At 35.6% G+C, this 24,862-nt stretch overlaps 1 protein-coding gene and 1 pseudogene across 8 annotated transcripts in view; one reads left to right on the top strand and one right to left on the bottom strand.

The window, feature by feature from the left end:
- Positions 1-24,862, bottom strand: part of ASPH (aspartate beta-hydroxylase) — a 176,807-nt gene that overhangs the window by 129,637 nt on the left and 22,308 nt on the right. For 3 of the 8 annotated variants that reach the window (XM_036232830.1, XM_036232829.1, XM_036232832.1), the window contains exons 2-4: positions 22,251-22,397; positions 20,622-20,666; positions 19,191-19,259 (exon numbers count right to left, since the gene is read on the bottom strand). In XM_036232830.1, coding sequence (XP_036088723.1) covers positions 19,191-19,259; positions 20,622-20,666; positions 22,251-22,397 — 261 coding nt within the window. Of the gene's footprint in view, positions 1-4,097; positions 4,728-6,745; positions 6,788-13,592; positions 14,669-19,190; positions 19,260-20,621; positions 20,667-22,250; positions 22,398-24,862 lie in introns of those variants that run through there. The other 5 variants (XM_016162545.2, XM_016162546.2, XM_016162542.2 and 2 more) reach the window with 4 other exon arrangements.
- Positions 22,668-22,786, top strand: LOC118612137 (annotated as a pseudogene).

Below are 24,862 nucleotides of genomic sequence, written 5' to 3'. Positions count from 1 at the left end.
TGATAAATGCCTTTTTCTATAGAAATGCGGTTATGCTGAAACTTACTGAACCGGATATTAGGGATTAAATAGGTTTGTGTGAACTGGAGCAGAAAACCTCCAAAGACCATAAAATTGTTTCTATGGAAAAACATGTTCCAAGTAATAAGCAAACTTATAGATAAGTTTTTCACGATTAGGCTGGTTATGAAATTTTTCAACTATAACATATTCTTAAGACTAGAGTTTATTACCTCATAACATTTTTATAGCCTCTGCATTTCACATCTTGTTTTCATGCTGTAGCAGTTTCCTTTATACAACTAAGCGTTCCTGTGGCTTTACACATATGTGACATTTTTGACTGCCATTATCACTCTCTCAATTATCTCAGTAGAACAAATCAGGAACCAGTACACCCGTTTCACGAAGATGTATTAGTCACAAAGGACAAAGGACTTTCTTGTCTCACAACCAACCTGTTAACAAAAGCAGGAGTAGGAATCATAGGCCTGGTGCTTCTAAATTTTGAACAACTGACTGAAGCTCTTTAGATTTATTAGCTATTCCACCAAAGGACAGGGAAATACGCGTGTCGACAAGGTGCCAGGTGCGTTGCATATGCGAACACCAGCTACTTTTCACAACCACCTTGAGGGAAAAGTATCATCTTCAATTTGCAAATGAGGAAAACCGGCATTGCCAAGATCCAATTTATTCTGAAACGATCCAAGGAATCCATCTGGAGAATTGCTATCAATGGGCAGGAACAGAAGGAACTGGACAAAGAAGGGAACCGAAGTCAGGAGACATATGGCCCAAGCCACCAAACCCATTCATGGCAACTGGCATCACAGTTAACTTAAAACACTTAAAATTAAGAAGCATACTTGTTTACTGCCTTTGCTTTTTTCATGGAAGTTTAATTAGGGAGTCCTTATTATCCAAGTAATCAGGAGAACCTCTAAAGTTATAGTGTTGTATGGCAGAGCAGGCCACAACACTACAAACTATTCTCTGTGAACCAATCACAGAATCAATGCCCCGAGGTTACCTCAAGCAGTCACGCTGGTTGATATATGTCAATCCTTTACCAGCCTCTCCCTCGTTGTGAAATGCTGAGAGGTCCATGCACGCACAATGTAAATCACCCATAAAGTAGAACTGAAATCTTGTTAAGGAAATATTTCAAAAAGATTACAAGTGATGATAGAAATATCTAAAATTCACAGGAAAAAGCCATTAACAAATGACACATAGAGGTTACACAACCAGTGAAGAAACAAATCGACGATGCTAATGTGCTTCAAAAGAGAGCAACGTGAATATTAAAGGATAAAAAAGACCCTTGGAAAAGTTGATAGCGCTCAAACATTTAGAAACTAACCATCTATACAATGACTGTGCTATTCATGTGTGAAACACTGTCAAAGTTTTTTAAAAATTATGCCAATGATGTCATTTTTTTAGGATTCTAAGTATCATCTCATAGTGTGATTTAAATCAAAAATTTATTAGTGCTATCACAAAATAAACTTACATTCCTAGTATTTCATTTTCACTTTTCAGGACTTTTTGATTCCCACTTCATATTATGAAATTTGTCCTGACTTCTAGATGACTCATTTAAAAAGAGTAAACCTTTCTAGTATTAAGTATCCATAGATAATAATATGAAAAAGCAGAATACAGCAAGAACTATATCCTTAAAAAAAAAAAAGTGAATAAAACCAAGAATGCAAACATAATTTTAAACCATTAGTGATGACTAAAAGCTTATCTCACTCTAAATCTTTTAATTCAATTGTCAGTTATCTAATGCCAATGCAGACAAAGTGTGGCCTCCACTGCAATAAATTCTGTTGAAGCCTTTATTTACTGAAGAAAAGAGAAGAATAAAAAAAAAAAAGAAATCAATTCTCAATTCACGAGAGGTCTTGAAATATTTTTAAATGTTTTAGTAAAGATGCTGTAAAGATGCTTTAATTCTTGAGCTGACAATCAAAGGAAAACTTGATAGAACTAAAATATATTTCCAAATGCTTTGCTAAAGAGATAATATTGTGCCCCATGGCCAATGTCCTTCAAAATCCGAGTAAAAATTATTAGAATGTCTCAGTAAATGCAATCATAATTCTCTGCCCTTCTGCAAGGGAGAAAATCATCTACAGAAAAATGAACACTTGAAATTTTGTATATACATTTAAAAAACAATCCATCTTAGCAGCAAGAGCAAACATCAGAACACATTTTAAAATCTGGTAACCTTTACGTGTGTTGAATAACTCTTGCATCTTGATCTGTCCAGTCCTCAGTGAGAGCCTCCCTCTGATCCTCCCAGAAGCTTTTTCCTGCAGGAAACATCTCACATGGTTTGAGTGGAACACGCTCAACCCTCACTGAAAGCTTTGTGCCCACGAAAACCAACCTGTCTCCAACTACACAATCCAGTTGTGACAATGGTCACAGGTGGTCACCAGGCCTAACCAGGCCAGGTCTAATTCTCCCAAAGCCATCTCAGAAAACTGCCTCTTTGCACTAAGACTGCTACACTAGAAAGACGTGTCAGGGGCCTTCTGAGGTCCATGTGCATCGGGCAGTGCCTCTGCGTAAGTAAAGCCGAGCAGAAGTTGGCAGAGCCAGATCTGAACCGGAGCTAAGAAGGCAGAGCTGTGATCGCAGGCCTGTGCTCAGGATCTGGTCACATGAGGCCAGTGCCCCTGTCTTTGCTAACCACATGAGCCATAAAATACATTTTTTGGTTTACTGTGTTCCTGTCATCTATAAAAATAACAAAATTCTGACTAATAACATGTGAAACCCTAAGTTACCACGTTACAATCTCTTTGGGCCTCAGTTTTTAAACATTAAAGTAATAGGATTAGATAGAAATACTAAATTAGATATTCTCTAGGATTTCCATTTCAATGTATCATTCTATTGTCAGGTGAAATTTTTGTCCACTAAATGTTTAAGTGTTGGTTTTAAGCAGTAAAAGGTGCTAGCCTAAGCATCTGCACTTAATGTGTATTCATGTCTAACATGAAATATCTTTAATTAGGTCAAAATATCAGTTTTTAAGCTCTTCAGTGAAAATGTTGGAAGTTGAATAATTATATTTAAAAATAAAATCTTCGTGGCGGCACTCTCAATTCTGTTACAATCAGGTTTCTCTTAATAACTAAATTTCACCAGCAGTCACAATCAGAGGTTTAAGACCTCATGCACGAATAGTATAAACCATGTGTAGAAATGTATTCATATGAAATTTCATTTTATTAAATGTTTTCTGATGAACTAAATTCTGAGCTCTAGTTAGATCTCAAATTTGCAATTCCTTAGAAATGGTAAACAATTATGATATAATCACATATGAAAAATATAAGCCATTTCACCCAAACAGCTGAAAAACCACGTGATATAAAATGAAAGGATATGCTAATTTGAAATAATTAAAGGCTTCTATAATGTTTGGAGTCTGTAAAGAGATCATAAAATGTTCTAAATTGTTCTTCTAAATTAAATTCCCTTTTACTCAGGACTAATCCGGAGTCCTCAAAACAATGTATCTGGAACACAGTATTTACTGGTTGATAGATGGGGCAGGGCTGGTAGAGAAGGGAGAGGTAGCTGAGAGGGGTGAGGAGTGGGGAGGCTTGGAAGGGTGAAGGAGGTAAATAAAGCTGGAGGGATGAAGAAGGTAAATAAGGGAGATAGGGAAAAACTGGGGAGGAGAGATTCAATAGGAGAGAGATGGAAAGAGAAGGGAATTTATCTGGGACGAGCCTGAGGAAGACCTTGAGAGCCTAGGGGGCGGGGGGCCAGAGTCTGGGAAAGGAGGAATACAGATGTCACAGGAGCCTGAGAGGGGACCCTGGCAAGAAAAAGGAGGGGGAGGGGGAAAGGAAGTTGGCAAGGAAAAGGGAAGCAGGAAGGGGACGGCAGGAAGAAAACCAAGGGCAAATGGAGAAAGAAGACAACTTCCTATCTACTGGAGTATTTATCATACCTGAAAGTTATGTCACCCTGTATATAAATACTATTTAAAGTCTTGATATTATTATTCAATTCCAATATAAGTATTCAATATATTAATAAATTACAGTTCATATTATACATATACATTTATCTGGATACATGAGCAATACATTAATAAAATAGAACTTATTACACCACGTTTTTATTATATATTTTTAAAGCTTCATCTTCTAAATTTAGAAGCATTAGACAGTGTACTTAAATTTCAAAGAATTTACTTGCTGAGCACCAATAATTACATTCAATGGCTAACTGACACATCTTCCCCAAGCAGAGCAAGACTCAATACTTTAGCAGCAAATGACAATAAAGAATATGACCATTTCCTGGGATGGTGGTGCTAGAGCTTTAGCTCTTTCTCTTCTGGGTATTCTCCTTTGCTAAATGTGCCTGCTTGGTAGAACTTCTCCCTTCCTTTCTGTCATCTTTGTCTCTGGATGCCACTTTACTAGAAACATCCTTTATATTTGCTGACTTTTTTCTATTTTCCTTGGTTTTAGCACCTTTATCTAGTCCCATTTTCTCTTTTTCTCTGTCCTTTTTACTCTTAGGAGACTCTTTCCTGGATATATCAGAATCAGCCATTTTCTTATCCTTCCGGTCATCCTCTTTTTCTTTCTTTCCCTTTCTTCTCTCTTCATTCTTACTTTCCTTCCTGGACTGAGGCTTCTCTTTTTCCTTCTTGAGCTCTTCTTTAGTGAGTTCTTTAACTTTCAAGTTATCCAATCAAAGGAAAAAAATGTTTATTGAAAGCATCTCTTACTTCACAGAATGGTAACTTAATGCGAATGTATAGTCTTTATATAAAATCTCCCCCACACATGAAATGATCATTCAAAAAGTGACCTTTAATCCACTAGTTTTAAATTCATTAAAAATAGATGCAAACCTTTATAAAGTACCAACTATACAAGAAATGCTAGAAACTTGCCACTATATTTTTCCGGCTTGAAATATGGTATGGTTTGTCTTAAAACAAGATTAAAATGCAGTACTATTCAACGAGTCCATCCATAAAGGTAGTGCTTTACACAAAATATTAACAACTCACATTTCACAACCATAATGACATAATTGAAGGAATACTGACAACATAAGAACAAATTTCCCGTAACTCCAAGTATTTGTACAAAGATAATTTTTAAAATTTTAGTTCTAACAAAAAATTATGTCCTTAAAATGTGTGTGCTTATAATCCCTGAAAACAGTATACACATAAAAAATTAAATATGATATAATTAAAAAAATACAATATCCATGTGAGTATGAAATTATAAATTATCTATGGTGCGTAAAAAGACAAGTAGAATTTATTTTCTGTTAATATTCAACATTATGAAATCAGTATTCCTTTAAGCATGTTTCCTGTTAATTTATGTAGAGCCACTCAAGCCGACATACATATTGTCCATGCTCACAGGGGAGAGAGCAATTCAATGGGATATATAGGTAATTCCAAATCTCATTAAGACACTGCTTTCAACTTGCTTTATATAAAATTTAATAGCGCTGTTAGTGAAACCTTTGAATTTCACCTTCTTCCTCTTATTACAAAATTGGAAAAGGAAGGTGTTTATTGCATGGTGCAGCATTTAAGCAGAAACAAAGAAAATGAAATATTTCTTTAAAATAATAAAATGTGGAAAATGCGATTTTCCCATCAAAATCATGTAATTCACATAGCACGAAATGTTATTTGATTCTTCCAGAAAATCATATTATAACCTTGTAAAAATGCAGAACGGCATTCATAAAAAATCAAGCATCTAGGTCCTCAATCTACGCTAGTGCTGTTCACAGAGCAACACAGATAATAGCACTGCGAGAGCAGAAAGCTTGTCTAGCGGTGAAAGTTCTGTTTTCTCCCCAGGAATTATTCAGGGGGGATACAAAGTTAAAACATAAAATTTCCTAATCTTAACATTAAAATATAAATCACAAAACCCTGCAAATCACATAGTGAAAGTCTCACCTGTTAATGTTTCACCAAAAACAAATTACGAACAATCTGCCAAGCACTTGAACACAAACGATTATAAATTTGTAAAGAAAAACATGCACTTTCCCCATGCCCCTTTCTCTGAAGGACATATATATTTACGTATGAAAAAGAAAAACCAGAGAGATACAAAATAAGGCTGTAATAATAGGCTGTTAGCCTATATATAATGGTTGACAGGTATAGTAATTAAAAAAAAATACCAAACATAGCGGTTCTATACTAACATAATGCAGTGCCGCAGCTTATATATGTAAGTTTTCATTTTACTGACAACTACAAGTTGGATCACACTAGCTTTTATTGTGCTCTAAGACAGAGTGTCATCGGCTTTTGGAAAGATGAAATCACTGATGAGTTCATCTTTTTTTCCAACAGTAATTAAAAAATTCAAACTAAGAGAGGTTTTATGTTGGAAGGTAGGATATGTATGTGCAAATTTATACAGAAAAACAATATCATGATATTGTTATAATATATATGTTCTTAAGGACTGTTACAAAGTTTTGATAATACAAAGAGGAAATTACTTAGTATTACAGGCTTGAGGCAGAAAATTCTTTGATGAAGTCTTGATAAAACTACTTATGACCAAAGGTGCACTCAAAACCAAAAAGCGGTAACATTTAGCATTAGTAACTGCATTTACAAAACATATCTAGGAAATGTCATGCATTTTCAAGCATTATACTTGATTCACTCGAGGCCAATTTAAAAAACAGAAAATACCTTTAGCCTTAGTTTTTTTCTTGACTACCCCACCAGGTCCTTCTGTTGGTATTTATAAAATGAAAATAGGTTACAAACAGAAAATATTAAGGTAATTAAAAATAAGTATCTATAAAAGTTAAAATCGATGCATCTATTAAACAAATTACTTAAATACACCATTTACAAAATACACTCCTTCAACATTTAAATATCTATCATTTATATGTCATTTTAGAGCCTTACTTTCGCTATCTATAACAGAAAAATGCACTATAATCCAGATTCAGTCAACTTCGCAACTCGCGCTGGACCTGAAACCACGGCTGGCTTTAGAAACGTCTGATTACCACTGGGCACGGTGCGTCCTCCGCGGTGCCTGGACGGCCACTGACTGCTGCTCTCGACACCAGTGCTCAGTTACAAGCACCAGAGGTGACATGACCTGAGGACTTTATTTCCCAACTTAATCAGCATTGCCATCCAAAAAAAGGACACCACATTTTAATAGAATTTTAACCTTAACCATTTGAATAAGCCTTGCTTTTTCTCCCCCATAGTTTCTTATCAAACTTTATTTAAAAATTACACAAGTAAGAAATTATACTATTATGCAGATCTATATTAACTCTTTATCTAAAAGCTCTGCTATAGTCTTCTATTTCCTCTCGGCAAATGAAAGTTCCGATAATGGGTTTATTTTTAATGCTCTAACAAATGTTGATACCACATACCTCTCAGCACACTCATTCCAACCAGGCTGTACGCAGCACCCCAGCCAACTCCTGGTCACACAGCTGCTTTGCGGCACTCCTGTGTCAGCAAGCTTTCCAAAGCCGCATTCCGAGTTGCCAACCCATTCCCCAGGCACAGGTGGAAAGTATTTCGCCTCCCATGAGGTCACACCAAACACAATCTGCTGCCATACAACTAAGGTCTAAAGTGTCACAAGAAAGCCCACTAGCTCTTTTACACTATTCCTGCTGGAAACTGTAGAACCCGATCTACATGTTTCTCAAAACTGAAATCGCACTCCCACAGTGTAAGATGTTTTTACTCCTATTCTGCTGTGCTGTTCAAAGCCTCCTCTATTCCTCATTCTTTCTCCTTTCTCTAGTCACTGCAATTTGTTGCCATCAAACAAGACAGTCCAGCTGAGAATGGTAATTTATTCTGGATGCATTATTCTCATCCTCTTATGGGAAAAGAAGTATTAGTATGTCTTGCCCGACTGCATTAAAAAAAGAAACGTGAATTAACTGTTCCACATGGTTTTATATATCTGTCCAATTACTTGATCATACACTCATAACCATAATCAGTATGTGTGTGTGTGTATGACAACTATTTTTCACAGACAAAATTTGATTTTTTCCCTAGATTCTATTAAAAACAACATGCCACACCGCACTAATGAATGCTATCTTGGACCACTTGCACTAAAGTTTATTTCAAAATAAAATGTCAAACATTCTTTTAATGCCAACTTTTAAATACCTGGCATTATCCAATGTGCAGAAGAAATCAGCATTTAGTAGAAAAATGTACTTTTAGTGATGCTAATGTCCCCTATGGCCGCCTGCATGTTCCTGAAACGCAGGCCTGGATTATCCTGTTAGGGAGCAGAGGTGGGAATCAGAGTGCACACCTCTCAGCATCACTATTACGATATAGTCAAAAGAGTGATACTAATGAAAAGGCTAAAGTCTTGTTGTTAAAGAGCTAAAATATTAGATCAGCATCAGATTAGTAAAACAGGAAAAAATAGTGAGCACTTTAGTTAAAACTTTTCCACTTTAAGTATAAATCCTTAAAGAGATACAAATTAAGAATGTGCAATATACTATAAAATTTCAAAGTATCAACGTAATCTACATTTTCTGAACTTAAAGTCAAAGGTTTTTAAGACGTTTGACATGACAAAGACAGCTCAATAATTTAAGCCACAATTATCATGTTCAGTCTCTGAAGGAACCAGTACAGGTATGAAAGAAAGTACAGCACTTGGAAAACAGAAAGTTAATAGAGGAGTCACTGAGTTATGAACAAAAGAGGAGCCAAGAAAATGCAGTGCTCTAAAACTGAAACGAGCAGTTTTAGGAAGGAAGGTGTGAATGAAGGTTCAGGATGAGGACACTACTGAATTACGTTAGTTATTAAATGCACCATAAGGTTGTTCAGAATACAGGTTTGCGAGCAGTGCAAGAGGTGGTCACATTACAGTAAGGGAAAACACAGGTGGAAAGAAAGGTGAGCAAAAACCCAGGGTGCTCCTGAGGGGCTCTCTTACCGCCTTAGAGAAAACTGATCATACGTGCGATTTTCCAAGATTCTCAGCAGGGAGAAAAGGAAAGGGGTTTGGAAGAATTTCATCTGTGTTTGTGCACACTGACGGCCGGGGGAAGCAAAGGCTTGCGCTGCGTAGGAAAAACAAAGTGAGTTCACGGGAGAGGGCAGAAATGATGAGCCCGTCAGAGGAGGCACAGGCACAAGGGGAAGGGTTAGCGTTGGAAACCAGAAGATGCCGCATCCGAAAAATGACCGATGAGAAGAAACGATGATTCGAGAAACATTCAAAGAGAAAAGGAACGTCCTATAGTATAGAGAGATGGAGATGACAGGACCCAAGTCAGAGCTGACTGTCTTGGGAAAGCGGAAAGCAAAACGGCCTCTCCAGAGAAAGGAAGACGGAAGAGCGTAGAAAAGGTTTTGAATGTTTACTAAAGAGAACAACACTGTCACAGAGACGCGAGTGCCTCGCAGAGGTTCGAGTCAGGTAAACTGAGAACGGACCTTTTCCAACAATGGCGTGAAGCCCAAGGGCGGAGAAGGGGTCAGTGGTAACCCAGGACGGACGAGCGCATGAAGAGACAAAAAACCCTACAAGCATGGGGACATTAGAGAGGTGGCCCCAGAGAAAAGCACAGAGCATGTATGTGAGACTTTGCTTTTATATAATTCCTAATTATAGACAGCATTAATTTCGTATCATTTGGAACTATGGTTGACGTAGAGTCTCTTTACAGCATCGAAAATCACCTAATATGCCCTATTTTTCTCCTTTTCTCTCTTTACTACCATAGCCAATATCCAGGAGGGGGAAAAAATGGAAGTCCCATCAAATAAAATTCAAGATAATACAATAACTCCTTAAAAACAGTATCCAAGTAGTATATAGAGCATTACATTAGAGCCAGGAAAGGAAGCATCTTAGTATTCTATAATCCCTTAAGATCAGTTATTGTTATTGATAGAATAAATTCTGATTGAAGGCAGTCGTCAAAGAGGCATTAGGATGCGGTTACAGTAAAGAGATTGGCAAAAATGAATAATCACCACATTGTTTACCTCCACTTTGTCCTGTATGTTTATTCTGATGGTTTCTAAGGTGATTACTGTCAATGGCTCTCTTACTATTTGGGAATTCTTACACAGAAATTGGAAGAAAGCGAGTCTAATATTCTTCCCTTAGAACATCAAGGAGTTACCTAAAGGTAATTAATATCATTTTGGCAACTGTCTCAGAGCCACTATCCTAGACACATTTTCAAAATGAAATGTTCTGTATGAAATTAAAAACCTCAGTCATTAAGCCAATAGCTGGACCTGCAATGGACATAATTTTAGAAAACTGGCTCCATTACAGAAATGCAGGTAGCTACAGCAGCTATTCAGAGTTGGCCATAGAATTGGCAGTCTGGGTATCGCTTCATACTTAGGCCATTTCAGTCACTTCCAAAGTCCCTGGTGAGACCTGCGAGTCACTCTGAACCTCAGTTTTCAACTTCCTCCTTCCCATACTGAAACATGAAGAGTTATTTCAGCATTGACTATAGATAACAAAAAAAGGTGCAAATACCTAAGTAAAGGATCTGTGAACGAGGCAGACTGTTGCTCAAGAATGGATATTTGGTTTTGGTAAAGTGCATATAAGGACATTATAACAATTTCTTTCTTATTTTTAAATAGATGGTATAACAGACATTTTTTTAAAAAAGAAAACTATAAACCTTTCAACCCTCTACGGCAAGTAGAGAAAGGAGGATTAGAACATAACAGAACCAAAAGAATAAAAATTTATGAAGGGATTATATTCAGAGACTGAGAGTTCAAATAAAGAGAAAATGCTGATTCACATACAAATGAGATATGAGAAAGATGGCATGAAGACCTCTGTTAGCATAAGTTGGTTTATTATACAAACTTCGAAACGTTCTTTCCCTTCAAAAAAATATGTCCAATAATTTTTCACTTATTTAATTTGGTTAAACAACAACAAGAACATACACACCACAGTGTATTTTTATGCGGTGAGTTACCCCCAAGGAATGAAGCCTAAGAACTGGTTGTTAACTGCAAGGAGTTCACAGTTTAGTTAATACCTAGGCCTATGTATTACATGGTTATCTCAACGAATAGCTGGGGCAGAGAAACTGGTATACTGTTCCATCAGTCAATGAGTGATGATGTAGTATGAGCCACTGAATTTCATTAAAGCACTCCAAATACGTGCCATTATCAAAGAAAATTCCACAGCCCAAATGGCAGGAAATAAGTCTTACTTGTTTTACAGACCAGAATCTTATTTAGAAAGGGTCACTGAGTATCAATCCCCAAGAGGTGTAACTGCCAATTGTACAAATTGAGAATAATGTCTACATCTATATCTGCTTTTGATGACCCTCCAAAATCATAAACATCAGGATAGACAAAGAAACATTTTGTTCAGTCTTGCTAACTACAAAGAAAAATAAGCCAGAATTCAAGCAGAAGAAAGTTTTCTTACGTGTTGGGATACAGTTGTCTAAGACAGGGAGGTACTTCCCAGAATAAAGAATGTAGTACAAGTGAAAAGGCAGGATTACCCAGCATTCCACCATGTCCGCGGCACCTGCATGATTCCCACAGGCAGCAAGCTGGCAGCTAAGGTCTCAGGAATGTAATAAATAAGATCAACACCTAAAAGATGCTTCTCCAACTGACTTACTTCCCATCGCTCATGTCCCAGGGAAACCAGGGCTGAAAGATGCTAAAGTGCGGAAAATAAGTCTCCATAATGCTACTTCCTTCTGGAGTTTGGGGACAAACTCCAGAAGACCCAGTGCCTTTCCAGTTGGAAGAATGGCAGTGTATCCGAGGAAGCAAAAGCATCTGTGAGGAGACAACGCCACATCTGAACACAGAGCACACTCGGCAAAGTTCCTTTGGTCGCTCAAAACTGGAAAAGCAGAGTAAATACAGTACAACTTAAAATTCTGCAACTATAAATATTCAAATGTACAGAATACAATTTTGCCTTTTTAAAGTATGTTCCCAAGTTTAAGCTAGGAAGTTATGGAACAGAAAATTTTACAATAAATCCTTAGAAAATTAAGAATTATATATAATAAATAAAATTTAAGTGAAGTAATTTTGGTCCGCTTCAAAATACTCTATTGCAGTTTTGCAAACGACTTTATTTTCTGTCACTAAAACAAGCATTAAGTACAAGTTGAAGGAAGTCACAGAAGTCAGGGGTTCACGAGCTACTTGGATTTTCCCTTTCTCTGAGGTTTTTCAAAAGGGCTCATTGGAGGGGATGCTAAATGAATGGCAAATTATAATCTCACATCCTTATTTTTCACTTACAAAATATAAAGCATAATTAATTTCTGTACATAAAATGTGTTAGTATCAAGACAAAAAAAAGAGCCTGATGAGAAATTAATGATTCCAAACATTTTTAACACACAAATTTGATTATATACGTCTCATAAACGAATCAAACATCTTTTAGAGTTAGTAGAAATGAAGCATTAAGAAATAAGACTGCTTTAAAATATACATCTCAGACATCTGGCTAAGTAACTTTCATTGACAGTGGGGCCTGAGAACGCTTTTGAATTTAAACCTAATGAACTTTGATATTTCACAGTACTTAAATTCGAAGTGGAAAACACAATAAGTATGGGTAAAAACTGCATAAGCTTTCAAAAGAACATTATTAAATCACACTCATTCTAGAATATTAACATATCAAAATCAAAAGTTTTTGACTGTCAAAAACATTAACAGAATAAAACATATTCCCTAAATAATGAGAGAAAGACAAACTAGAGTTTTAATTGCCATTTGAGTTTTAGATCGCTGTCCAATGTACAATATGCATATTTATTTCCAAAATTAACTTAAAATAAGATTAGTAAATTGAACAGTTTTCCCTGACACATGTAAATGGTGAGTGAAGGTGGAAACTGCTATGTTCCCTGTGTTCCGATGAGACCTACTCTCAGGCTGTAGCTTCAATAGGCTACGAGAATGATTTCTACCAAATAAACTAAATTTGTCATAGTTCCCTCTGGGGAAAAAAAAAATGGATGAAAAAACCCACTAACAGAAAGCAATTTGATTAAATATGAAAAATAAAAAATATGTGAACAGTAGAAATTATAAAGTATTAAAAAAATAAAAACATTTTCTAATTTTAAACTGTGAAGAACCAAAGCTAAGTTTCACAGAAGCACTAAGAGGTTTAAAAACATGAAATGCCACTCCCTGCAAGAGTAAAGAAATCAAAGGTCTTAGGTCTTATTTCTTTCAAGCTGTAAGAGCTTTGATTAAGGGAGGAAATGAGTGAACTCTCGCTTTAAGAAATGCAGGTTATATATGGCTAATACGATTACTTTTGATATTATTGAACCAAACTAATTTTAGATCAATTGATTCAAAGATGGTTTTAAGGTTTTTAATGGCAAAAATGTATTCTCCTAAAAAGAATTACCACATTAAGAAATTTAACTTAAAAATCTAAAAATCGTTTTATACCTAAGTCAAAGCTGATAGCCAATTAATAAGATAATACAGGGGAAAAAAATGGAAAAAGACTTATTTAGGATGAATAATTTTAATATGTACAACATTATTTAAGATACATATTCACATTTTCCTTCTTGTGCAATATGCCTACTTTAAAAAAAATACAAATTACTTTCTCTGGATGTATACCTAGAAATAAAATTAAAAATAAATTTTGCTTTCATGGACAGAAATATTCAGACATACTACTATCTGAATATAGTAATTTAACTACCCTAAGGCATAAACATGGGGTTATTTTCAAATTATTTTAAAAGCACCATTAATACAGAATTTTACATTGAAATTGGTATTAACCTATCTGATAAATCAGTTAACCTAGACAAATTACAATTGTTAAAAAATCAGCTTTTTTAAGAACCACCATTTTACACATCAGTCATGTTAAAGATCAACAGAGAAGCATTTAATTTATGAATCATGCTAGAAATATTGTGATAATCAAGTCCATTATAATCATCTTAATAGTGTGTTAGAGAGACAAGCATCAAGGGTTAATCACAAAACAATGTGCCATTAAATTTCTAAATTTAGTTCAGTGAATACATAAATTGAAACAGAATGATACAGAAACCAATTATACCACCAAGAACGTCATTCTCAACGCACTTTGTAGACAGCTACAAGAATGAAGAATGCCGCTTTCTTCACTAGAAGTGGGGAAGCCAAGCAAAGGACTAGCTGGGAGCTGAACTGGGGGGAAAGATCACGAGGCTGCCTTGCACTGTTCGATCGCGGCTGCCCCGCTGCACGGTAAGTAAGCCCTGGCTGAGCAAAGGAAAGAAGGGGAAAGGAGCCGGCTTCGGGTTTTCGTAAGCCAATGACGTCAGTCCCTGAATCAAAGTTACTGGTTATGTAAATCCAAAATGACACAAGTCTTTCCCTGAACCCCTTCATTCTGTGACGTACCATCAACACCATCTGCGGTTTCGCTTTCGTCTTCTTCTTCTTCTAGCATTTCAAAAGGAGTCATTATATCATAGAGAAATGAGAGGAAACCATAAAACCAATCTGAACTTTCCTCTGCTAAAATATTAAGGACTTCCTCAAGAGAATCAATATTTTCATTACTGCCATCTTTGGTCAGGCCTACATAAGAATAAAGGAAGAGAGAAAGAGAAAATAAGGAGAGCAGTTAGGCGGAAAAAAGAAGTTGAAGAAGAGTGATCTCAAAAAGGATGTGCATCATGGACACAGAGGTTTACAGAAAGGATATTTTGAAAAACAAAGAAATTGATCAAGATGCACACCTTACAATCAACTCTCAATTATACGTGCTAAAGGAGAGGCACAATTTGATCAATCCTCACCATTCCTACCAGCCCCTAACCAGGTTTGCCTTTCTCGCATTAGAGAATCTAGAGCTGAAAAACACAAAATTGCATCAGCCAAAATCGATTGACTATTGTCAGTGAGAAGAGTGATTATAGTCTGAGGGCAAAAACATAGATACTTCAGACAACCTCCAGATTTGTTTGTTTACCAACCAGATATTATCGAGAGTTGATTATACAAACATTTACATATATCCATAAATATCCACTGAAAAATAGAAAGGTTCATTTTCTCAAACTTTTCCCCTTAGGACCTGGAGTTAACTTGGGAAAATGTGAAATTAACGGGAATAACAGGATTACTGTGCATAGCCTCCACAGATGGGTATAAATGCATTCAAATCACGTAACTCAGAAAGTTAACAAATTTTAACACTACAAGAATGTTACCTTTATAATGCTCCGGCTACTGACTCACGGTCCTATAATTTTGGCCAATGACAAAAGTCAGCTATCAATAATAATTCACTCTGCCTACCAACGTAAGATCAGATCAAAGCCTTGGCCAGTCATTTGTAATTAGAACATTCCAAAGTTCTCTCCCCATCAGCCCACAAAATTAGCTTTTACTGCAAAGACTCTGACTCCTGCTGTTTGTAAGTCCTGGTCCCAAAACAGGGCCCGTGATGGAAACAAAGCCAAGTGATATTTGTTTTTATCATATGGTTTTGTTTTTTTTTTTCCTACGAAGAACGGGCATTGAGTAGGAAAGGTCTGTTGGCTTTAGGAAGTACCAACGTTCACCAATACTACCAAGCTCTATACGGCAAGGCCCATAATTCTGAGGAGTGGGGGGAACCCACCAGGGGAGATGGTTCCGGCTGTAAGAAATGTGAAACTCCATGGTTTCAGAGGTGAAATTATAACCACCTAATTTAGGATTTCGGGCTCTGACAACACAGAATTCTCCACTCAGCATACCTACCAGCAGTCAAATTGGCAGGTGAAGGATAATAATAAGGCAACTAGAATAAATACCAAAGATTATGGCCCACGGAAGAACTACATCATGCCATTCTTCATGTACGGGCGGGGAGGGGAGAACAAAATGCAGTTATTATTTACATAAAACTCAAAAACCCAGATGTTTTTTCACTGAATATGACAACTGACAAGTGCTATGAACAGAGGAGCTCTGTACTCCCACCCAGGTCTCTGTGGGAATAATAGTTTCTCCTTCCTCTCTTAAAACACTATAGCTGTATATTTACAACAAACACTTTTATTTCTCTTCATTTACAAGTACTTCTAAGTATCGAGTACTAAATATAAAACTTTACCTTCCTTCAGTGTGACAGGTTGAAGTGCGTAATAAGTATGCAAAGTATTTAAACAGAACTATTTATCCAACTATGAAACCTTCCTGTGATTAAGACAAAAATACTTTTTATCCAAAGAGGAAGAAAATGTTCTGGTGCATAATTCCTTAACCTCTTAGCGTTGGCCCGAACCAAAGAGGAGGGTGTGAAGGCCTCTGACAGGGCGGAAGCCAGGCCTGTCCTCCGTGCGCTGGTTCACACGCGCTCTCCCGGGCTGCCCGCTGACAAGGCTCTGGGAGTCGCTGACTGGCTCCCCTTTCGTTCTGCAGCCTCCATACCTGAAACGGTGCCACCTCGTACTAGTCAGAGGCCGGTCACAGAATCCTCCAGTGGTGGTGGCCTAAGGAAATGTTACTCTCGGCACTGAGTTCTTAGATCATTCTCCTATCAATTTTACTTGGGAAACAAATTTTCAAAGAAGACATTTGCAAACAATGTAGTTTTAACAATCCAAACTAAAATCAAAACTACTTTATTTTAGATAATCTGGCCACAAAAGTAAGAAGCTATGTACACTACAATAGGCTCAGAATATTTTCAAAGTATATCATAACGGCCATGGCCAGAGAAACAATGAAATAATCAAATTAATGATGGCTACTGATCTTGATTCACTCACATATATTTCAATCTTTCGATATTTCACTAGAAAAACCAACCTTAAAACGTGAAAGAAATGTAAACATGAATGCATACATTTCCTCAAATTGATTAGATTTATATATATGCATATTCAAGAATGCAGAAAGAAATACTTATGAAAGAAATGCCAAAACTATGAAAGTTCAACAATCTCAACTTTTCTGTCATCCACCACGCCAAACTCTTCCCAGTCTCCAACTCTCTAGTTTAGTCCATCCCCTTGGACACCCGCTCCTTAATCTAAGACCTAGACCTTTGAGCTGCCTCTCCACTGAGAATGCACGCAGGAAATCTGGCTTCTTTTGGAGAATACACCCCTCCCCACCCCCGCTGTAACCTCTCCCTGAATATACTGTCTTTGTACTCCAAGAATTTCACCGGCTTCTTTCTTTCAACCACCCGTTAGTAACAGAGGCACAACTAACCTACAACACCATCATGAACTAGAAAAGAACTTCAGTCATAAAATTCAATTCTAGTCAAGGTTATATTTCGTGTGGATAATTCAGACATCATAGCAATAAGGTCAGAGGACATAAGTGAGCCTGACAGCTCACCTGTGATTTGTTTCATCTTTACTGCCACACGAACTGGGAATCAGAACACATATACTGCAAAATAGTTTATATTAGCTTTTGTGCATTAAGAGTCAAATTACCAAAACGAAATGAGATTCACCAAATTTGGTTCCACCTTGGAATATATAATTCTTATAAAAAAAGTACAAGTCATGATTTGCGCATAACTCATATGTGTCTACCTGTGAATGGCAATGTTCTGAGTTATACTTAACCTCTTAATGACTGCTTAAAACCTTAACGGGGATGAACTCTTAAAATCTAAATATAACACTAAAAGTCAAGTTATTAATATGTTTGCTAAAGAAATCAGTGTATTCTATAGAAAAAATAATACATTTTAACAGTTGACATTTCTTAACTGACAGACTAGATAACCGATTTAAAGCTAAAAATAATAATTGACAGATAAGTAATTTTATTTCTAAAAATGAGGAAACTTGGCCCACATGAAGTTACTTTTGAAATTAAAAAGCTTTATGATTAGGAATCCATCATTTAAATATAATGGAGTAATAAACCATTTATAGGCAAACAAATTAGCAACATTCTAATTTTAAATTCTATATATAATTTTATTTATTTTGCATGCCGAGGATTTTATAGTCTTCTGAGGATTTACTGTCTATAAACTCAAATTTAGATATATGACAGAATTACATAGAAAATTCCATTAAGGTTAAGACGGAAAAAGAAATTTCATAGATAGTTTCCACTGTTAAGTAGCAAACATAATTCCTACTGAGAAATAATAAAAGGTGAACAAAAATTAAGAAGTTACATTTAATCACAAATAAAAACACTTTCTTTCATATTTAAAACTTCCTGTTTTATAGGGAGGTTAAAATAAATCTACTGAAAAGTTTCACTGTTACATCCCTAAAATATACACAAAACTGTGCGCCCTGGCAGAATTTCTTTGTGCCATTATTTTATTAAGCTTAGTGTAGTATATAATGCCATGCCATATTCATTATTTTTCCAAAGACTTTAGTACAAAAAATTTAATACACATCATGCTACATACTAAAGTGAAACAAATGATGCTGTTTAATAAGCAGAAACACAGACCTCACCAAGCTAGAGCATATAAAATTTTCATATTAAAATCAATATCATTATTTCTAGTAAGACAGCATTTTAAAACAAATTAGGGAATATTAAATCTTTTTCCATTACAAGAAACATCTCAATGATAATGACACGTTAATTCTGATGACAGAAAAAGGGCTTAAGACTTCCAAAATAAAGAAATCTGGCCAAAGACTACACGTTTATATTTTAATATTACCTTTAAAATATGCACAGGACATTTTAAGATGTTTACTATCACTATTTTATTTCAAAATAAATTTATGTAAGCCATTAGAAACTTACAAACATTAGCAAATTATGTCAAACGATTCTAAAGAATGGCTATAATCACCATATATGAAAACCGACTAGCAAATTATGTATATGTTTAAATGTTAAGTGCTTTAAATTTGAAAACATACAAAATTATACTTATTAAAAATATTTGTGTAAGAGCTATATATTTATCTATTTATAAAAATGGATAGAAATATTAGTCCATGGAAAAATAATTAAACATCTCGACAAGAATGAAATATATGACTTAAACAGGAAAATATCTTCCATAAAATGTATACAATTGACACAGATATTATCAAGGCAAAATATTCTTTTATTTCCGACATTTAACCAACACTAGCAAAAAAATAAAACGTCTACTTGCCTAATAAAACTTTGGCATCATCCACATCAAAATCTCCATCGCCATCAGCATCATAGACTCCTAGTTTTCCTACAAGAGGGGCGTAAAGATAAATATGGAAAGAAAAGGAAAAACGAATTTAATAAAGTATCACCACTTATTGCAGTCCTGCACATCAGCCAAAAATGTTACCAATCAATGCAATACTTTGCTCTTTTAATCCTGAATAGCAGTGCTAAGTGCATATCTTACCTGAAAATGATGAGCAATTCCCTTAGATATTCAGGAAATGTTCACCTAACAAATCTAAGAAATATAACTGATATATTCCCTGAAGGTTTAGCAATACCTTGATTTAATCATTTCTGAGTATTTTCTCTTATCATACTGCTAAAAATATTTTAGGTATAATTTTCAATACATATAAGAAACAATTTTGATTTATTTCTAACAGTCACATGAAACAATGTTTCTAAAGTATGAAAGTTCCACCATCAATATTTAAAACAAAAAGGACATACACCAAGCCTCAAATAAACACTAAATATAAATAATTAACACTGAATATAAGTACCAAAAATAAGAGAACAATTAATTTTATATTTTACAATAATGACTTATAACATAAATAAAGTATGTAAAACTAGATTCTCGAAATCACCAAGGAAAACTTATGGTTATCCTACTTAAAGCCTTAATTCGCACTGGCCATCTACTACTACTTAGAAAAACACAACAAGCCTTAAAATAGGTAACCTGAGAAGACAATAGTACCAGAGCCTTTCCTCAACAAGCAGAGTAAATACGTATTTTAAGGCTTTAATAAAGCTTTACCAGCTAGGAGCACTGTTATGTTTAACATTTCAAATATGAGTCAAATACATCAATTTTCTAAAAAGCATCCTAAATTCAACATTTATAATCCATCACTGGGCAACTGCTGTGAGGAGACATAATATTGTACAGCGATATTTTAAATAACATTCGCAACCATAGCCTTAGTATTAAGAAACCAGTTGGCAGCACTATTACCATTTCATTAATAAAAAGTAAATGAAAACATTGCATGAGAGCAGGCAGGACTTCTGGAGAACAGTAGCTATGACCAACCTTCACGCTCCCCGAGCCTTGTTCTACTTAGGAAAACAGTACACTTACTATGTAGAAGTCTGGTTTAGAAAGCAAACAGACATTAAAAACGATAATAGTAATGGAGAGATACAAAAGTGATCATTTCTTTGCTAAGAAAATGAAAAACACTGATGTACAGGTCAAGGCTATATATAGCACAGAGTTCAAACATTAGAAACATGGAAAATACTATACTTTTCTGACAAACTTAACAAGGAAAATTGGTCTTACCACTTACACATTGTCTGATAACTAACAGAATAAAGATGAGATTTTAGAGACTAACACAAGTAGACTTAAAATGCATCTCCAACAGCCTACCTTGAAGTACCTCTGATAAATTATAACGGAAGTCCTTCGCTTTGGCTGCATGCATGTAAAAACATGAAAATTGTTACTTGTGCTCAAATGTACGAATATTTGAAATTCCTTCTTTTGTTTAACAGACTTTCCCTAGTAACATATCACTATAAACCAGCAAAAGCACAGATCTACTGAGAAGTCTGTCTCACACTAAATTCTTCCTCTGTTAGTCTATCGATTTATCCAGAGACACTTTCCTTAAAGTAAGAAAAATAAGGAGCTTTAACAAAAGGCAAATTACATGTAAGCATGTTATTATATTCTTTGCCCTTTCCCCCCCAAAAAGAGGCTATAACTTAACAAGTAAGGCAGAAGTACATGAGGGTCTATGAAAAGGAGGGTATTTTTCTAGCAACACCACATACAGAGAAGTGCATTTTTTTTTTCCAGTGACATGGTCCACTTCTTTCACTGAGTTATTAAAGAGCAAGGCCATTTATCCATAACAACCGAAAAGTGGAAATAACTCAAATGTCCATCAGTGATGAATGGACACACAAAAAGTGGTATATCCATATGCTGGAATATTATTCGGCCATAAAATGGAGTAAGTATTGAACTTTGAAAGCACGATACGAAGTGCAAAAAGATAGACACAGGCCACAGTGTTATGTGATTCCATTTGCATGAACCGTCCGGAATAGACATTCGCAGACATGGACAGCGTGTCAGTGTTCGCCAGGAGGAAAGGAGCAGGGGCCTGGGGGTTTCGGGGGAAAGGAGTGATGGAAATATTCTAGACTTAGATAATTATGATGATAGCACAAAATGATGGCTATATTGGAAATCAGTAAACTGTTGATTTTAAAGTATTTGAGTATTTTCAATACTGAATTTTGTTATGTGATTATGTGAATTTACCTCAATTAAAAAAAAAGACTTGGTGAGGTTAAGAAATGGAGTATGACTCAGAAATGGTAAAAAATCATGAATGCAAAAAAATCATGAAAAAGCACAGTAATTATGGGGAGATAAATCGAAAAATAATGAGAAAGGAAGACAACCATTAGAAATAACACGGCCATTCTTCCAAATGGCAGGCAGACCATACCTACACACTCACCCACATATCCCTATACCAACGCCTGCCTACACACACACACACACACACACACACACACACACACACCCTATCATGACATTTACACATACGCACTCACATCCACACATACCAATTCCAACAAAGACACAGAGGGGTGTGATCTGAAATGCTCTCTAAGGCATTTCTTACAAATTGGCAAAGTCTTACGAATTGTATGTTTATGATCCACTAATGGTTCTTTAAGTAAATTCAGTGGCTCATAACCAGTATTTTTAAAATTTCTAACATAATGAATAGAATAGTAATTATAGAGTATTGTTTGATAAAACATTTCTGTGATATACATACACTGTTCAAAGAAGTTAAAAAACCACTACTTCAAGGAAACTCTGATAACCCGCCCTGTTTTTTCACTCCACTAAGAACCAATGAATGGCTACAGAAATGAACAGAACCCAAAACATGCTGATAAATCTTTAAGATTACTAAGGGATGTCATTTATGCTCTTACAAATTCACTTAAAAAATAATATCAAAATTCTTACCTAAAACTTCCTCATAATCAACAAGATCAAACCAGACAACAGCTACTGACGTCCAGACCCCCAGCAATGCGATGACCATAAACCATGTGAAAAAAGAACTTCCAGACAGTCCTTTCTTTCCATTCTTGTGTCCTCCATGCTTTGTGTCTGTTTGAAAATAAAATGACGCACAATGTCATTATATAAGAAAACACTTTATCAAATGCCTCTTTTCACTGAATTATTTCTCCCATAATTTGATAGTGCTTACAATGGTAAATTATTTCAAAAACAGTTTTCACTTAAATTCTCAAAACATGTTGCATAAAGATTTTTGAAAATGATAGACTCAACACAAGTAAAATCCTAACTTATAAATAATTCGAGAAATAAACTACTGATGGGCTAATGATATTTTTTAAAATAAAGGTTTGAGTGGTCTACAGCCATGCCACCTTTAACAAGCCCAATCCCATCTGATCTTGGGAGCTAAGCAGGGTCAGGCCTGGTTTGTACTTGGATGGGAGACCACCTAGGAAGACTAGGTGCTATAGGCTTAAAAAATAAATTAATTTAAAAAATAAAAAAATAAAGGTTGATATAATATGTATATTACTTCCAAGTTCTTTTATCAAAACTGCCTAAATACCACTTTCTTCAAAGTTCAGAGCATGTTGATGATTTAATGAAATCATATAGAAATGGAGCCAAAACAAATCCTTTGCTCTGTCCCACTTAGTTTTTGTAGAATCTTAAAAGCTCTGAACCATTACAGAAAATAGATGCCCCAAAACCTGCCCCATATTCTTAGCCAGAGAGGGACAGAAAAAGGAAGGAGACTCTACAGGAAATAAAGGTCAGGGAAGAAGAGAAGCAAACAGTACGAGTCAGGCCCCCTCCTGTGTAAGATCCACAGGACACAGGGAAACAGGAAACAGCTCATTCACAATTGGTCTCAATGCAGGAAACAGCTTGGTAAACTGCTGTTCACTAAAAACGTCATTTGTTACATGTGACACGTTTAATACCTTTTATTCTTCCAGAAATATTCTTCTTACAACCAAACAATAATAATGAAAGTCAAGTGATATTAATAGAAAATGATCAACACTGTCCTTAACAGGAAAGAGCATAATATTTGAGTTTCTCTTAAAAAGGAATAGAACAAATATTATGTAAATATTAATAACTGAATTAAAAGGGTATGTCATATCCCAAAACATCCTTGGAAAAAAGGAAAACTATCAACCAGGTAAGAACTGTCTTCCATCGGTTGAGCGCGGTCACGTCTTTCAAAGTGATTCTGCATGCACAGCTGGCAAGATCCTTCTGCCACTGCCTCTCAAGAGAGCATTTCCGGATGTTTATACAGTACAATTCCTCGTCCTGTATGACTGCAGGGCAGCTGGCATCTCTGGTCCCAAAGGTAAGCAGCTCCCACTGACTATGACAAGAACACCCCCAAACACTGCCAAGTGTCCCCCACAAGGCAGTGCCTGGTTGAGAACCAGTAGGGTCAAGGACAGGAATAAACAGCTCTGTGTTATAAAGATTAGACGATTCACCCCCAGTCACCAGCACAGGCCAGAAAGAGCTGGGAATAAACCCTGAGTCCCACGGTCCTGAGTCCCCTGATCCAAATGAGTGGGCCAAACTACGGGATTCCCAAAAACCTCACACGCTCTAATGGAGAACCTGCTTTCTGACTCCTAAACCCAGTTCTAATTACAAAATAGTGGTAGTAGTTCTCCAGTGGCTCACATCAAGAATATAATGCCAACTATTCTGGATGAAAAATTAAAACGAAATTCTTTCTGCTAAAAAAAAACACAAACTTAAAAAAAAAAAAAAGCCACTAGATTAATTTTTCAAAAGGAGCCATAAAAACTAAATCAATCTGAGGGATAGTCTGTGTATGTATCTATACACCCAACATAGACATCTCTATCTACTTATCTATACGTAAGGGTATAAAATTATAATGACGAAACAAGACAAATTTCATTCCTAAAGAAAGTCAATTTCCTTTTCTATTTTTTAAAATATTGACAGATCCACCAAAAAAAGGGTCAGATTTATAAACAGTCATGTGGCGATTTCATAAAAGTATACTTACCAAATAACATATGACCATATAATTTATTTCTAATATGATCTATTAAAAGAAAATGAGCACTAAAATTGCAGAAAAACTGAGTCCTTGGGTTATCTCCTCTTTGGCATTTTGTAATTGACACTGGTGACTTGTATTGTTCTTAATTAACTAGAAAATAACAAGGCTAAATAAATGCAGTTCATCCTTTTATTCATTCGTTTAACATATTATTCAGCATATGTGACAAACATGATATAATTTTTTCTCAGTAATTAATTTTTCAAAATGTGTATCTAAATGAAAGTGCACTCAAGACGATGCTATTTACAGAGGCGAGGTGAGGTGGAGGGAGAGGGGAAAAAGGTGAAGGACAATAAGAAGTACAAACTTCCAGTTACAAAATAAATAAGCCACAGAGATATATAATGTACAGCACGGAGAACAGAGTCAACAGTATTGTAATAACTTTGTACAGTGACAGATGGTCATTAGATTTATTGCAGTCATCACTTCGTAAGGTATATAAATGATTAATAAC

Source organism: Rousettus aegyptiacus, unplaced genomic scaffold (assembly GCF_014176215.1).
Source record: "Rousettus aegyptiacus isolate mRouAeg1 unplaced genomic scaffold, mRouAeg1.p scaffold_m13_p_15, whole genome shotgun sequence".
NCBI lineage: Eukaryota > Metazoa > Chordata > Mammalia > Chiroptera > Pteropodidae > Rousettus > Rousettus aegyptiacus.
This window is presented reverse-complemented; position numbering and strand designations above follow the sequence as displayed.